The sequence below is a fragment of the Hydra vulgaris genome, chromosome 02, assembly GCF_038396675.1.
Source record: "Hydra vulgaris chromosome 02, alternate assembly HydraT2T_AEP".
Classification (NCBI taxonomy): Eukaryota; Metazoa; Cnidaria; class Hydrozoa; order Anthoathecata; family Hydridae; genus Hydra; species Hydra vulgaris.
Genome location: NC_088921.1, coordinates 53,665,440 through 53,681,148, shown reverse-complemented (window position 1 = coordinate 53,681,148; position 15,709 = coordinate 53,665,440). Strand labels below are relative to the sequence as shown.

Genomic DNA, 15,709 nt, shown 5'->3' with positions numbered 1-15,709 from the left:
TCATTATACCCAATTATTTAAGTTGTGGTGTGTATAAACTTTGATTCTTACAATAACGTATTCGTCATTTGATAAATTCTCTCAGTTAAAATATAATGGTTACATTTGTTTATTTATTATGCCAATATGGTTTTCATTTAGTTAACATTTTTTTTAAACAGTCGTTTTTTATTTTTCTGTAAAATACAATTAAGTTCAGTATACTGCTCCAACACCTATGATGATTATGAGTAAAGCTAGCAACTTTGGTTTACTTACTAGATTTAAAGAAACCAGGTGTCGTTTCTGCATTCTTTGATCTTTTCCACGCAACATAACACATGCGCTCATGAACAGGTTCCCAATTTTTACTTAAAATTCCAAAAATTCTTAAATGCAAACAATTTCTTGTTTTGGCTGCGAATTTAAATTACAGTCTTTGTTTGGCGTTTGACGTGACAGAAAAGCAATTTTGAAAATGTATTTTGAGAAGACATTTAATACAGATATTGAGTTGGAGACGCCTCCTATGACACCATCTTTCGGAGAAACTATGTTTAGTGAATTTGGTTTTGATGCGGAACTACTATCTTTTAATTTTGCTCTTCAAGATCTTGCAGATGGTATAATAATTTCAAATGTTTTTCCTTCAGAAGTACTGCGCGACGATTGTATGTGGGGTGAAAGTGATTTTAAATTCTCCAACTCACTAGATTCTAGACATTCTAGGTCATTGCTAGTGACACCAATTAATTTTGCTTTAAATCCTTCGCCATTTCCTACTAATGATGATCCCTGTTGTGATACCTCTAACGAATATTCGATATTAACTCCGGTTGATACAGAAAGCGGTAAGATATTGTTTCTATTTTTATTAGTTTGGTTTTTGTTTTTATCTTTTTTATTTTTCAAAACGGAAACATTTTGGGTTTTTTTTATATCTAACTTTAACATATTGTTGATATACATGAAATAACAGCGCGTGATTCTTCAAACGAGTGATTCTTAGTGCAAAATAGAAAGTGAGCCGAATAAATTAGATTAAGCGTTGCATATATTCTTGAAAATAAGGAGAAACGAGAAAAAAGTAAACCTATGTTTAGTAACTATTTTTTAAGTTATTATGATTTTTAACCAGTGTAGTTATTATTTTTTAATGCTATAGTAAATTTTTTATCTCTAAAACATTTAATTGAAAAAACAGTTGTTGTTTATTATTTTTATCTTTTATTTTTCGTTATTGACTGCGAACACAGTTTGAAAAGCTTTTAGATTTAATGCGTTTAAAACGCTTAAGTGAGTTTTCTTTTAAAATAATTTCAACGCAGCTTTTGTTGTCTGGCGGTTTAATTTAAAAAAAACAAAGCTTCTCACCTTCTGCTGCAAATACTGATTCGAAGAAACAAGAAAAAAAATTATTACTTTAAACAGCCAGGTTTTTGTCTTAACTTTAGCTAAACGTGCAAAAATATTATTTGCATTTTTTTTTTCTTTTGTAAAATGAGTTTTAAAGTAAAACAAGTATATAAGATATTTTGATTGTATTAACGAAAAACTTATGAAATTAATTAAATTGTTATGTCAGGACTCAAAGCTTAGCAAATGAACTAGAAAAAACGCGTTGGGTGTTTCACGCCAATTCACACCCAGCGCCTTTTTTGCGTATAGAGTTTTTAATCTGAATGTAACAAACTAAAAAAGTTAAATTGTATTTAAACGGTGTCAATTAAGTGGAATAACGGTATTAAGGTTGTTTCAAAGTATTGCGAGTTGTAAACTTTCTTAATATTACACCTAGAAAACATTTTTATATTCACTTTTTACGTTTTATAAGTCACTGGTCTTGACTATTTTCATTCTCAGGTTTTAATCAATGTTCCTGATTATTTTTTTTAGAGGACGAAGTTGATGTAGTTGGAATTAGTGATGGATCGGTGCTTTGTGGAAACGAAGACAACTCTTTAGAAAGAAATTCTTTATTTCTTCCGCCTTTTGACAATATCAGCTCTCAGACTAGTAACAATACTGAAAGTTGCTTCGCAACATCTTTTTTTGCCGAACATTTTCTTTTTAATAAAAGAAAAGATTTAACGTTGAAAAGAATGAAAACATCAAGGTCAAAAGCCAAACGGTTTAATAACTGTTATTCTTCCGATGATAATTCAAACGGTTCGTTAAGTCCTCGACCTCTCGAAAACCGGAAAACTCACAATCATTTAGAGAGAAAGAGAAGAGACGAGCTAAAACGCAAATTCGATGACTTGCGAAAATCGTTGCCAGAACTTGAGCTTCATGAAAAGGCTCCTAAAGTGATTATCCTTACTAAGGGCATAGATCACATAAAACAACTTGAAAATGAAGATAAAAAATTAACAATTCAAAAAAACTTACTAAAATCGATAAATTCGATGTTGTCAAAAAAACTTAAGATGCTCACGCGTCAAGAAGAAATGAAGTTTCGCTTTTAAACAAAAAAATTAGGAGCTTTTTCTTTATATATTGTCTTATGTATATATAGTTATAAATTGTATATAAACTAAATATTGTTTTTGTTCAATAAATAATTTTTATGAAGCTTTACTTTATGAAGAATTTATAAACTTCTAATTTTTAAATGAAATTGAAAAGTATGAAAATGATAATTGGAAAATAATTGAAAAATAAAAATGAACTTATTTACGTCTTTTTAAATTAGGTCTGTGCTTTATAAATATATATCATGATTATTAATTGATTCACAATGTTGATCTATCATCATGGGCCTCGGAACCGGGGGACCGGGTGGGCCAGAGCCCTCGAGAAAAAAATGATAGCGTCCTTTTTAGTTGTGCCTTTAAAAAATTATTGCCCCTATTTAAAAAAATTTTTCTTTCAAATTGTTAAAAAAAAATTGTTTAAAATATATCTATTTAAAAAAATATATTTATATTTTTGTATTAACTTTTTATCTTGTTGACACTATCAAATATCGTTTTGATCAAGCAGGACAGAAACAACTTGAAAAGCTGGAGAAACTTTTGCTTTCTGAAGATGTCACAGATACCATAGCATGGATAAAGAAGACATACTCAGATATTGACACGGACTTACTAGATGTGCAACTTGGGCTATGCAGAACAATGTTTGATGAAATTCCAAGATATGTCAGTGATGTTGTCTCACATCTCACACAGTTTTCCTCTTTTCAATTATCTTCTATTTCTGAAGTTGTCAAATTGCTCAAGCTGATTCTAGTTACTCCAGCAACAAATATTGTTAGTGAACGAGCACTTTCAACAATGAGAAGACTCAAAACTTTTCTGAGAACGACGATAAAACAGCAGAGGCTGAATAATTTGGCAATGTTACACATCTATTCAAACTGCGCAAACCAACTTGATCCAGAAAAAGTTATAACACAATTCTGTAAGGATCATCCTTATAGAACAAATTTATTTGGATTTTGGTGTCTTTATTTTGAACTTGAACTATAGTACTACATGTGTATACAGTTTTATGTACCTACAACCTAAACTATTTTATACTATTATAAATTATTTCTGGTTATTATCAGCATTTTGTATTCTCATTTTATATAGAATCTAATATGTACTATAGTACCCATATATTCCCTATTCAACAAATACAAAATAATAAAATGCAATTTTAATATGTATAACTCCAAAGAAACATATAAAACATTTATTTTTGGGGTACACCAAAGGAATGCGCCCTTTTCAGTGTGGCCCCCCAGTTCATAAAAGCTTCCCAGGGCCCTGACCATAGTAGTCTTGCAACATTTGGTCGAATGTTTTCATAATGGACAGGTATGGTCTATATATATATATATATATATATATATATATATATATATATATATATATATATATATATATATATATATATATATATATATATATATACCATAACTTTCCATCATGACAACATTTGGTCGAATGTTGCAAGACTAATAATAAATTCTTGGGAAAAATATGCATGGGAAGTTTTGCTTCACTCACCGTATAACTCTGACCTTGCCTCGTCTCACTGCTATTTGTTTTCATATATGTAGAACGCGCTCACTAAAATACGCTTCACTTTAAAACAGGGTATCCGAAATTGGCTTGATTCATATTTGGTCTAAAACGACAAACGGTTCGTTTGGCATGGAATCCATGACCTACTAGAATGATGGGAAAATATTATGGCCATGGAAGGGCAATACTTTGAATAATGCATCAATTCATTTTGTAATTGAAATAAAGCAATTTTTCAAACAAAAAACCAGAAACTTATTTCTAGTCCCAATATATATACATATGTATATTTTATATATATATATATATATATATATATATATATATATATATATATATATATATATATATATATATATATCAAAATGTCACCATCAGTTGTATTTGTTTAAAATTCAAGCAGAATTTGTCTTGACTTAAATATTACTTAAAATGAACTTCGATGTAATTTAACTGTGTCACATGATGATGCAGAATTTTGTTATTTCGTATGATATGCTGAAGCTCATATTGCATTAAACTAATATAGGGCTGGGTATTATTAAAACTTTTTAATTTTGGAATGTGTGCATATTTCTAGATGTTAAGGCACTGTTTTTAGTAATATGCCACCAAAGGGGCATAATGGGGTATTCCCCATTATATCCTAAATGTTTTCGTATAAATTGTAGACTAATAGTATATGACATTTTTATGAAAATAAAATAATTTTTTATCCTGAATATATTTGTGTTTCACATTACTTAATAAGATAGTTGTAAGAATTTATACTTGAAAACTTTTTATCTTAGTATACTTTATCATACTTTTGTACTTTTTGGTTTTTAAGGTTCTATATTAAATATTAATTGTTTTTCAAGATAAATAATGTGAGAAATTATAAACGAACATCAAATCGACAGGCATGGAGCGAAAGTGTCATGCAACAAGCAATTCTCTCTGTAATAAATGAGGATCAATGATATAAAAAAGCTGCCAAAGTATATAGTGTACCACAGACTACCTTTGAAAGAAGAATAAAAATTTATTAAAAAGAATCCTGATATTAAAAAAGCGTACGAAATGAGTAAGTTCAAATGATTTATTTACGGTATAGATACAATGTATTTAAAAAATCATCGGTATTATTACTCTTTGACAACTTTAATGTAATTTAGCCCAACACAATAATAATAAATATGTAAAATATGTTATAAATCTTTTGCTATTAAGTTTAAAACAGTATTCACCCCAGAGGAAAATAATGAACTTGTTGTGCACATTTAGCAGACGGAGACTATGTTAGTCGTGCCATGGACTTTAACCGAGTGGCTGTGGATTCTTTTTTTTCATTACTAGAAAAAATTGTGGATACAAACAAAATACACGTTGAAAATATCTGGATTTTGACCAAACATGTATTTCTACAGATCAAAAATGTATCTTTAAAATTGTTTCAACCAAAGAGAAGAGACAAGTTGGATCACTCACTTCAGCTGATAGGGATCAGCTTGTCACAGCCATTACTTATTTTTCAGCAAGTGGTACGTACATACCGCCCATGATGATTTTCCTCGTAAACGAACAAAGCCAGAATTAATGGATGGAGCATCACCAGGTGACTGGGCTGAATGCTATTTAAGCGGGTGTACACAAAACGAACTGTTTATCGTTTGGTTAAAAAAATTTATTCAATATTTATGGAGCAAATTAAGCTCTCCAGTCTCTACTTATTTTAAATGGACATAAATCTCACACTAAAAATATTGAATTGATTAACATTGCAAGAGAGAATGGTATATTTCTTTTGTGTTTGCCTTCTCATCGCACACATCAAATGCGACCCTTTTAGCTTTTATGAAACCACTTGACATTTAATATGACCACAATATCAGGAAATGGTTGAGAAAAAATAGCCTACAAGTAAACTACAACAGCCTACACGTAAACTACCACAATAACAAGTACCATAAACAGCTTTCAAATAACAGACATATAGCCAGTAAATAGAAATGCATTTTCCAAAGCGAACTTTTTTTGCAGAATAAACTAATAATAATAATATAATTGAAACAAACCCTGTTGCTGATACATGCGATATGGCTGTTACTAGCCACCTCTGTGCTTCTTGGGTTGTAAGTACCATTCATCCAATGGTACCTATAACCAAAATATCTACTTTTAGCAGCATATGTTATTGTTACCTTGTATACTCCAATTTGTCCTTAGCATGGGGTAAAATGGTTTTTTTCAAAGATTTTTAAATATTAAATAATTTATTTTTATTTAATGCTATAAACTCTTTCTTTTGCCAGTTGGTAGTTTGTGTTGTATTTTGTCATCAAAATTTTTTTTTTTCTTTTTAATTATTCTTGCCTGTTTTTTGATGACGTATTCTAAAGCACCCCATTATACCCCAATTTCAGCTATACACACACGCACAAACACAAATATATATATATATATATATATATATATATATATATATATATATATATATATATATATATATATATATATATATATATATATATATATATATATATATATATATATATATATATATATATATATAGAGAGAGAGAGAGAGAGAGAGAGAGAGAGAGAGAGAGAGAGAGAGAGAGAGAGAGAGAGAGTTATTAGGGTCAGCTACTTATGCTGCGCAACTTATTTTAAAGATTTAACTGACTAAAAGCTCTTTTCAATTTTTTTCTTTGACACGCAAATTACAAAAAATTTGTTTCATCCAAGAAAAAAAAGGATGACATGAAAATTTGATAAAAATAGAAATATTAGAGAGTCATCTACGCATCGCGCAAAAAAGATTTTTTTTTAAGTTTTAACTTAAAGTAACTTTTCTCTAAAACTGTCTTTTATATATCCATTTAACTTTTTTTTGTTGATAAAAATTATTTTTAAATTTGAAAATGATTATGAAAAACAATTTTTCACAAACCATTTAGTGAGCTACGTAAATGTTAGCTACGCAACAAGAGATTTTTTATTAAATTTCCAACTAAAATTAAAAAAAACAAACAAACAAAAAAAAACACGTTTCACAATAACTCTAGTTTCATCCGCAACTCCCATTCCATGCATTGCAGCAAAATAATGATAGTGAATTTTAATTGTTTTATTATGCTGTAATTCTTCAAAAATTACAGCATAATAAAACAAGTAAAACAAACTGTTGGATTGTCGCTAAATACTTGGATTTTTGTAACATTGTCTGTTAGAAACTCAATAATTTTGTTTATGTTTGCAACGATAGATAATTTTGTATGATTGTTTAAATCAGAAACTATTGCAAGAAATTTAATTTGAAAGTGTCAAATTGCACAGGTAAAAAAAAAAATTTGTTTTTAAAGAACCCAGGAAAAATGCAATTGGCTTAGATAAAAAGTATACAAATACATTATATAATTATTTTAATAGTTCTAAAATATTTACACAATGTGAAACATTTTTGGATGAACAACTAACAGATTCCTGGAAAGATTCCACAACATTGAACTTTCTAGAAATGTTATAAAGTTTTAAATAAGTGAAGTTAAAAATGGCTTTAAATTGAGGAAAACACAAATAAAATTTGTGACATTTAACTGGTTAGTTTCGGTAAGCAGCTACACGATAATTTTTATTGAACTATTTGATGCTAAATTTTTTAGATTCTTGCAAAACTTTAAAATGAAAAATTAGGGTAACGTAAATAATTGGCAAAAAATTGAAGAAAAAAAAAATCAAAATTAAAGAAAAAGCAAACTTTTCCTTCTCAACGGTCAGCTACGCAACATAAAAATATAACTAATTTGCTTATATCATGCCTAATATTTGAAAATTTATTTTACGTGCTTTAATAGTTTGAACTAGCTTTGCTGCTGATCCATTTATAACTGTTTTTTTTTTTAATTTTATAAAAAACCAGTCGGATATATTTCTGAAAGAGAAATTTATGACTTGATAAGTCTGATTTTAAAATTAAAAAAAAAAGCCTATAATAATAGAGCAGCCGTAGCGCATTGGTTAGTGTGCTTGCTTCAGAAGTTAGAGATCCTTGGTTCAACGCCACCTGTGGGGAAGTCTTATAAAATCGGTAAGAAAGGAGATATGAACTTCCTTTCAAATGCTTTTCGGTGGTGCTATGTGAAAAGACCGTAAGAACTTATCACGGAGGACTTAGGAAACATAAAAAAATTTAAAAAATTTTACTATTACTTTACTGGTTTGGATGTTTTGTTTCTAGACTTAGCCAAAGCGTTTGATTTAGTTACTTACGAAAGATTATTGTTAAAATTGAATGCTCTTGGTTTTAAATCAAAATTATTAGACTGATGCCAGGGATTTTTAAAGAACAGACTTCAAAAAGTGGTGGTAGGAAATAATAAATTGAATGGGGAGATGTCGTGAGTGGAGTACCACAAGGATCAGTGCCAGGACCACTATTAATTGTAGTGTGTATTAATGATATCTCCAACAAAATAAAATCAAGCTGTAAACTATTTGCTGACGACACGAAAATCCTTAGAGCAATAAAAAACGATAATGACATTATTGAACTTCAACAAGATATAGACTTAATAATAGAATGGACGAACGAGTGGTTGATGAAATTCAACCAGCAGTAATGTAAGGTTATGATTATAGGAAATAACCAGCACAAAGTTTTAATAAATAGTACAGCTTTAGTCAACAAAAGCATGGAAAATGATTTAGAAGGGTACATTTCAGATGATTTGGAATGGAAATACCATGTAAATAAAGCAGTAAATAAAGCAAATCAAAAGCTAGGTCAGATCAAACACACTTTTAAATATTTAAATAAAAAAATGAAGAAATTCTTGTTTATAGCCTTTGTTCGTCCACATTTGGAATACGCAGCTTCCATCTGTAGTTCTTATCGGCAGAATGATAAAGATAAGCTAGAGAGTGTCCAACAAAGAACTTCAAGAATTAAAAGTTTGAAAGAATACTGTTATGAAGAGAGATAAAAAAAGTTAGATTTACTATCGTTGGAGAGCAGAAGAAGAAGAGGTGATTTGATACAAATGTTCAGATATTTGAAAGGATATGATATCATAAACTTTTACACAAAACCCGAAATGCTAGATAACGGATATAAAGGGGTTTTCCATTAATTACTTCAACATTTTTTGGCGATTTCAACCTCCCCTTCCCCCTTGTCAACAACTTGTCAAACATCCGGAGACCCCTTAAAGAGACCATCCCTTTCGGAAAAAATCAAATTAAAATTTATATATATATATATATATATATATATATATATATATATATATATATATATATATATATAAATTAGTAAAAAACACTTATATAACTTTTTCTTCTACTTGAAGTTTCACCATTGCTGGATCATCAGGAAGAGTAACTCTTTGTAGAAGTAGAAGAAAAAGTTAGATAAGTGTTTTTTACTAATTTTTTATTGCTCTGTTCTTTAAGAACGTTAAGCACTCTATTTTCAAAATACACTTACATAATTTACAGCACTATTATATAATATATCATATTATACTTCTTATGAAGTTCTTACTAATTTTAAAGTATGCGACCTTTGCTCAAAACCTTATAATAACAACTTATTTTATTCCTTTAAGTTTTAAACTGTTTTACAAACACAGTTATGTAAAGTATACACTACATAAATATGTCTGTCCAGTCAGTCCAGAATAGCAAATAGAATAGCAGTTTTTTTTGCTATAGCAAAAGAAACTTTTTTTGCTATTCTGGACTGGTGTAATCGCGTAACTATCTCAATATTATTGCGTAATTATCTCGTGCTTGACGCAAAACCTTGCTCTTAATAACTATAGTACTTTATTATACTTAAATGCTAATATAATGTTTATGTATAATAAAATATATTATTTTTTTATTAAATATTTATGCTATTATTTACCTAAAGATTTTGTAAAAATAGCAGTAAAACTTTTGTTCCAAAAAAAAAGGTTTATATATATATATATATATATATGTATATATATATATATATGTATATATATATATATATATATATATATATATATATATATATATATATATATATATATATATATATATATATATATATATACTGTATTTACCTTTATATGTATACAAAGCCGGTGCAAAGGGCGTGTTGGGGTGGGTGCTGGTCAATTAAAGTAAGTTTCTGGCTTTTTTGTTTTAAAATATTCCTTTATTTCACTTACAGTTCAATATTCATTTAATGAATAACTGCACCCCATTCAATGAATAATTGCACCATTAGTCGGCAAATTGGGACTTTTCGAAGCTTCGGTCGGAACCTTTTTTTAAATACTGTTGGCGAAAGGGGACTTAGACAGTTTATTTTTATTCGACAATTTTGATCTTTTTTCATTTTATATTTTTTATTCGGAGAAACCCGTACCACCCACTTAACACCTTCATTCGCGCCGGCCTTATATGTATATACTTTTACCATTATATTATACACATATTTTATCGACAAATAAACAATCTTTTTACATATTAACATGATAAAAAAAATGTCTTAGTACATATAACTGTAATAAGTATTAATGGTATCTTATAAAAGTAAATAAGTTTTTCTCCTACAGATTTAAAGACCACCTGCTAAATGTTGTTGTAAGCTTTGATTTTTTTAAATTGTATTATGCACGCAATATTAAGGGTTATTATACACCATTAAAAATGGTCAAACTATGTTTAATGGTGTATATTAACCCTTTCTTTCCTAGTTTATGAAATTAAAAAAAAACGTTACAATGGCATTCAATATTTTTAAAAAACAATTGCGAATTGGCGCGTTCATTTTTAAATTGTACTGGTTGCCATGTAGTAGGAAGTAGCAAAACTTTACTTAAATTTAAAGAAGCAAAGCATTACTTAAAATTTAAAAAAAAATAAAAAAGGGTTATATTTTTGAATTTCAAGTTTGTGATGCTATATGGCAACATAGGGAAAGAAAGGGGGTTTTTTTAGTGCATTTTAGACGTTATTAAAATTGTTAACACATGAGGCACTATAAAATACCTTTGGCGCATGGTGGATTATGGAAGCAACAACGTTTACATTTACTCGCTCAAAAAAAGTTGTCTGGTTCACACGCGGAACACATATGCTGCTTAAAGCATTTTTTCAAATTTTTTTGTTTTGAAATTGATTATTCATCAAAAAGCTCTCATTCAGAACTTTTCTCATTCAAACTTTCTGGACCGTGTCAAATCAATAAACAAACTGGTGTATGCAAAAGTAAAAATAAAAAAAAATTATTTAAAAAAAGTGAAACATATTGTTCTTCAGAGCACTCTAATTTAAAATAAAATTAGCTTAACTCGACACTAAGATTACCTAAAACAACACTTTTGAACTTTTTTAAACATTATGTAAAATAACTTTGCAAAAACATTTGTTGTGCAATAATATGCGATAAAAGTTGTGCATAACTGATTGACAACTTAAAAAAACAAACGAGTGCTTGTTCTTTTTAGATGTCAAAAACGTGATTATTAAATGTCAATAACGTGATTATTTGTTTGATTTAAGAAAACTGAAAGCATATATTTTCTTTTAATTGATTAAATTAAGAAAAATTATTTAGATGATTCTATGATTCGTTTCGATTCTATCTTCGAATCAATCACTGTTGGATTCTTTGAATCTATCACTGTTCGAAAAAACTTTTCTATTTTAATAATGCAATTAAAATAGAACAAAATAAAGAATACACAATAGTAAAATAAAATACTTTTAAATATTGTGAAAAAGTGAAACTATGTTAAAATTTAAATATAATAATCATTTTAAATGAAACGATTTTTTTAATGCATAAAAATTTTTGTAATTAAAAATGAAAAACGTTAATTTTCACAAGTTTTTTGTTAACTTTTTTTTAACTTTCTCGAACGTCCATAATGCTTTTAAAAAACTTGTGTCATTTTACCAGTACAATAATATTGTTGGAAATATTTTTTGATCTTATTGGTTATTTCATATCGATGTGATATCAAGGGTTTGACCAGTGACGGATCCAAGGGGGGGGGGGGGGGGAATCGTGGTATGCATCCCCCCACCAAAATCTAAAAGTCCTAAAAATATCATAGAAATTGAGGACCTTTTTTTTTTGGGGACGAATATATTGTACAAAATATTTCAACACACCCCAACCAAAAATCCTGGATCCGTCACTGCAAGTTTAACTTAACGAGTCAAAATTATGGAGTCAAAATGGCAGTTTGAGTTTTTTAGCTTTTTCGTAAAATGTGTGCAATATTAGATGTAAAATAGTAAAACTGTAAACTTTTTTCATAAAAAATTATAGCCTATACAACAAAGTTGAAAAAAAAAAGAGCTTATATTAAAAAATGATTTATGTAGTGGTTCTTTGCGAACACAAAAATACTATAATTAAAATTTTTAAGTGCACTGCAATTACTTTTAATTTTTTTTAGTTTAGTGGCTTTTGTTAAAGACTTTTAAACTTGGCGTCAAATTATCTTATTTTATCTAAAACAAAAACACATTAAATTTAGATGAAAATTATTCAAAACATTTCAGGTAACTGATAAGCAAGTATAATTTTCCGTTTATTCTAGCTCTAATTACAGTATTGGAAATACTCGCTATAATATTAAAATCTAATACAGCCAGAGAGTTTCAAATCTATAAACCTATCTCATTTTAACCCTTAGAACAAATTTTATTTCACAGTGTACCTTTTTTTTTTTTCTTATTATTTTTTTTTTTTCAGTTTACAAAGTCAGTCGTTATACACTAAAATAAACTATTAAAATACTTTTACAAATATATAAATATAGCAGACTAACAATACAAACTAGGTTTCCAAAAAAAGATCACAAGGATCTTGTCATCGGGACCTTATAAAGTATAATAAAATATATAGTTTTTTACATCTTTTTTAATATTTATTTATTTACAATAATTGTGAAGTGCAAGGTATTATGAAGAATACATATATATTAATCTTTTACACGAGTTAAACTGTAAATATTATAAACTAGCAAAATATTGTAAACAATATAAAATACAAAACGTGAGAAAAAATAAAAAATAAAAAAGTTCACAAGTTAAAATAACAAGAACTTGAATTTTTTCAAGTGATTAGTAATATTGTAAAATGTTATCTTGAGAAAGAATCAACTTTTTTGCTTTGTTTTTAAAAAGATGAAGAGAATTAGTTACATCAAAATCAAAATTTGGCAAAACAAGTTTATTCCACAGGTGTGGCGCACGATAGGCAAGACAGAATTGATTAAAATTTGTGTGACAAAAAGGTTTTTCTAAAAAATTTATTTTTCTAAGTTCGTATTTGTTGGTTAGTTTTAAATTGAAGAGATCTTTAAAGACTGAAGGAAACCTTTAAGTCTATCCGAGGGACAGTTTTGTTAATGAAATTTTTTTCTTTTCATTTGAATAACTATTTATAGTTCCATCCATTTAAATTTTTTCAATCCACTAAATGTATTAAGAGATTATAATTAATAGACTTTTTTTTTAAAATAACACCTATCAACAAATAAAATAAAAAAAGAAAATTTTGTTTATTATATTTGTCGATAGGTCTTATTTGTAAAACGCAAAAATTTAAGAAATTAAAAAAACGTGGTTGCATAATTATACTACAAAATTTTTCTTAAAATAACAATCGTTTCCGAACAATTTTATTTTCAAGTAGAGGAAGTTTGTGTACCTAGGGCCGGATTCTTTCAATGCTCAAATTCAAGGCCCCTGACTTGTCTTAAAATGCTGAAACTGATATAATAACATCTCTATACTAATTGCTTTGTATTAGTATGAGTATATTGACTTATACTAAACTAAACTATAAAAGTCCGTCATGTTAAAAGGTTTTAAAATTAGTGATCCTAGGTACAATAAGCTTTTTTTTTAGTTGTACCTAGGGCCACTAGCTATTATACCTAGAGCCACTCTCTGAAAATTAGAATTAACTCCATATTAAATTGACAACAAAGATATACATAAATTTGATTAAAAATTTGTTTAGTCTTGGATTGTTTTCAACAAGTTTATCTAGTGTTACTTAATTGCGACACTTAAATAAATAACAAAATTTACTAATAGTTCTGAGCAAAATTGACAAATAAGTTAAGTGTAAAATGGTAGTCCCAAAACAACCGCGAGAAAAAAAAATTCTACATTGACCAAAATTCAACAAACTAGCCCGTTATCAAGTAAGTTCTTTTTTTCACGCACATATGGGCCAAGGTACAAGAAAACTATATGGCCCTAGGTACAAGAAATGATAGCCTGATAAAAAATATCATCGAACAACGGTTGAGAGGAAACTTATTGAACATCGTATTTAGTACTTGAATAATAAACAACGTATTATACAAAAACCTAAAGAAAGCATTGGACTGTATAACAATTTAAAATACTAGCAGCAAAAACTTAGTTTAGACCACCAAAAAGCGTTTTTCAATTATAACTTGCCATTGCAAGGCTCTCTGGGAATCAAAATAGGAGTAAAGAATAAATATTTTTATAACTTATCATCTCGATGAGAAGAATTACTTAGAAGTCTATAGTTTTAAATAAAGTGGGGTGTCCAAAGGTGAATAGAGACCCTAGGTGCCCACACTTTCCCTATTCTGTTTTTAACACTTGAGCATGTAAACAGGTAATAGTTAGATAACATAAGTCTTACATAATATTTAAGACATTTATGCTACTGTGTTAGCTAAAATAGGCAAGTTTTTGAGTAATTAATGGACTATTTCTTAATTATCCTTTAACAAATGATCCCTCAACAAATAACCTTTTTTAACGCGTCTTTTGCTTTTCAGCGTCTGAAACTGTTGAAAAAATTATTTGTTTCAAGGTACTCTTTAAAAAGTTCTTTGTTTTATAAATCTTATCTCGTCTTTGCATGGATAACTGTTGGAGTTCGGTAATAAGATGTAAAAAATGTGACTTCAAAGAACAGGCGCGTATACTTCAAACAAGAATGAGAACAAACTTTTAAAGTAAATGCAAAGTTTTCACGTATATGAAAACTGAGAAACAAAAACAACGTGTTATGAATAAAGATAACAACATTGCAATCGAGCAGCGCAGTGTCTTTTTGTACGTTATAAACTCTGGAACACTCAATATCTGTTTGGTATTTTCTCACTCAATACAGATTTTGAGTGAGAAAATACCAAAACCTATTTGGTTTTTACAGTTGCTTCACAACCACTAACAATTATATTTATATTAAATTGCAAGCAAGATAACATTGTTAAGCCGAATTACAATTGCGTAGAACTTTTTTCAGTTCAGCTAAAAAATCTAAAATATCATTTATTCTTGCAACATAGGTCTGTTTCACTAATCAAAAATTTTAAAATATTAAGTTTTTTCTTTTTTCTTTTTCTTTTTCAAAAATAGTTAACCTCACATAATCTTTTTGAATTAAAAAAGCTTCATACTATTTTTATATTAAATAAACATATTAACGTGCTACCAGAAGATTGGTTTATATTATAATTTTTGCATTTACGAAGCGATGGAATTGTTCGAGAAAAAAACAACAACTCAAGTGCGACACGTATCCTTTATGATATATTTTTGGATTCTTTTTAGGCGTTTAAAAAAATGACCAATTTAAAGTTAAAAATATTTGTTTCATGAAAGAAGTTATTTTTTCTTTGACTTATTTTGTATGTAATTTTAATGAGTTTTTGAGGAGATTTTATAGATCATATAACTTA

At 28.2% G+C, this 15,709-nt stretch overlaps 1 protein-coding gene across 1 annotated transcript; it reads left to right on the top strand.

The window, feature by feature from the left end:
- The first annotated feature begins 457 nt into the window (after positions 1–457).
- Positions 458–2,447, top strand: myc1 (myc proto-oncogene protein). Its single transcript, NM_001280897.1, is given in 2 exon segments — positions 458–830; positions 1,876–2,447. Coding segments are annotated over 2 exon segments (945 nt in total).
- The last annotated feature ends 13,262 nt before the right edge of the window (positions 2,448–15,709 follow it).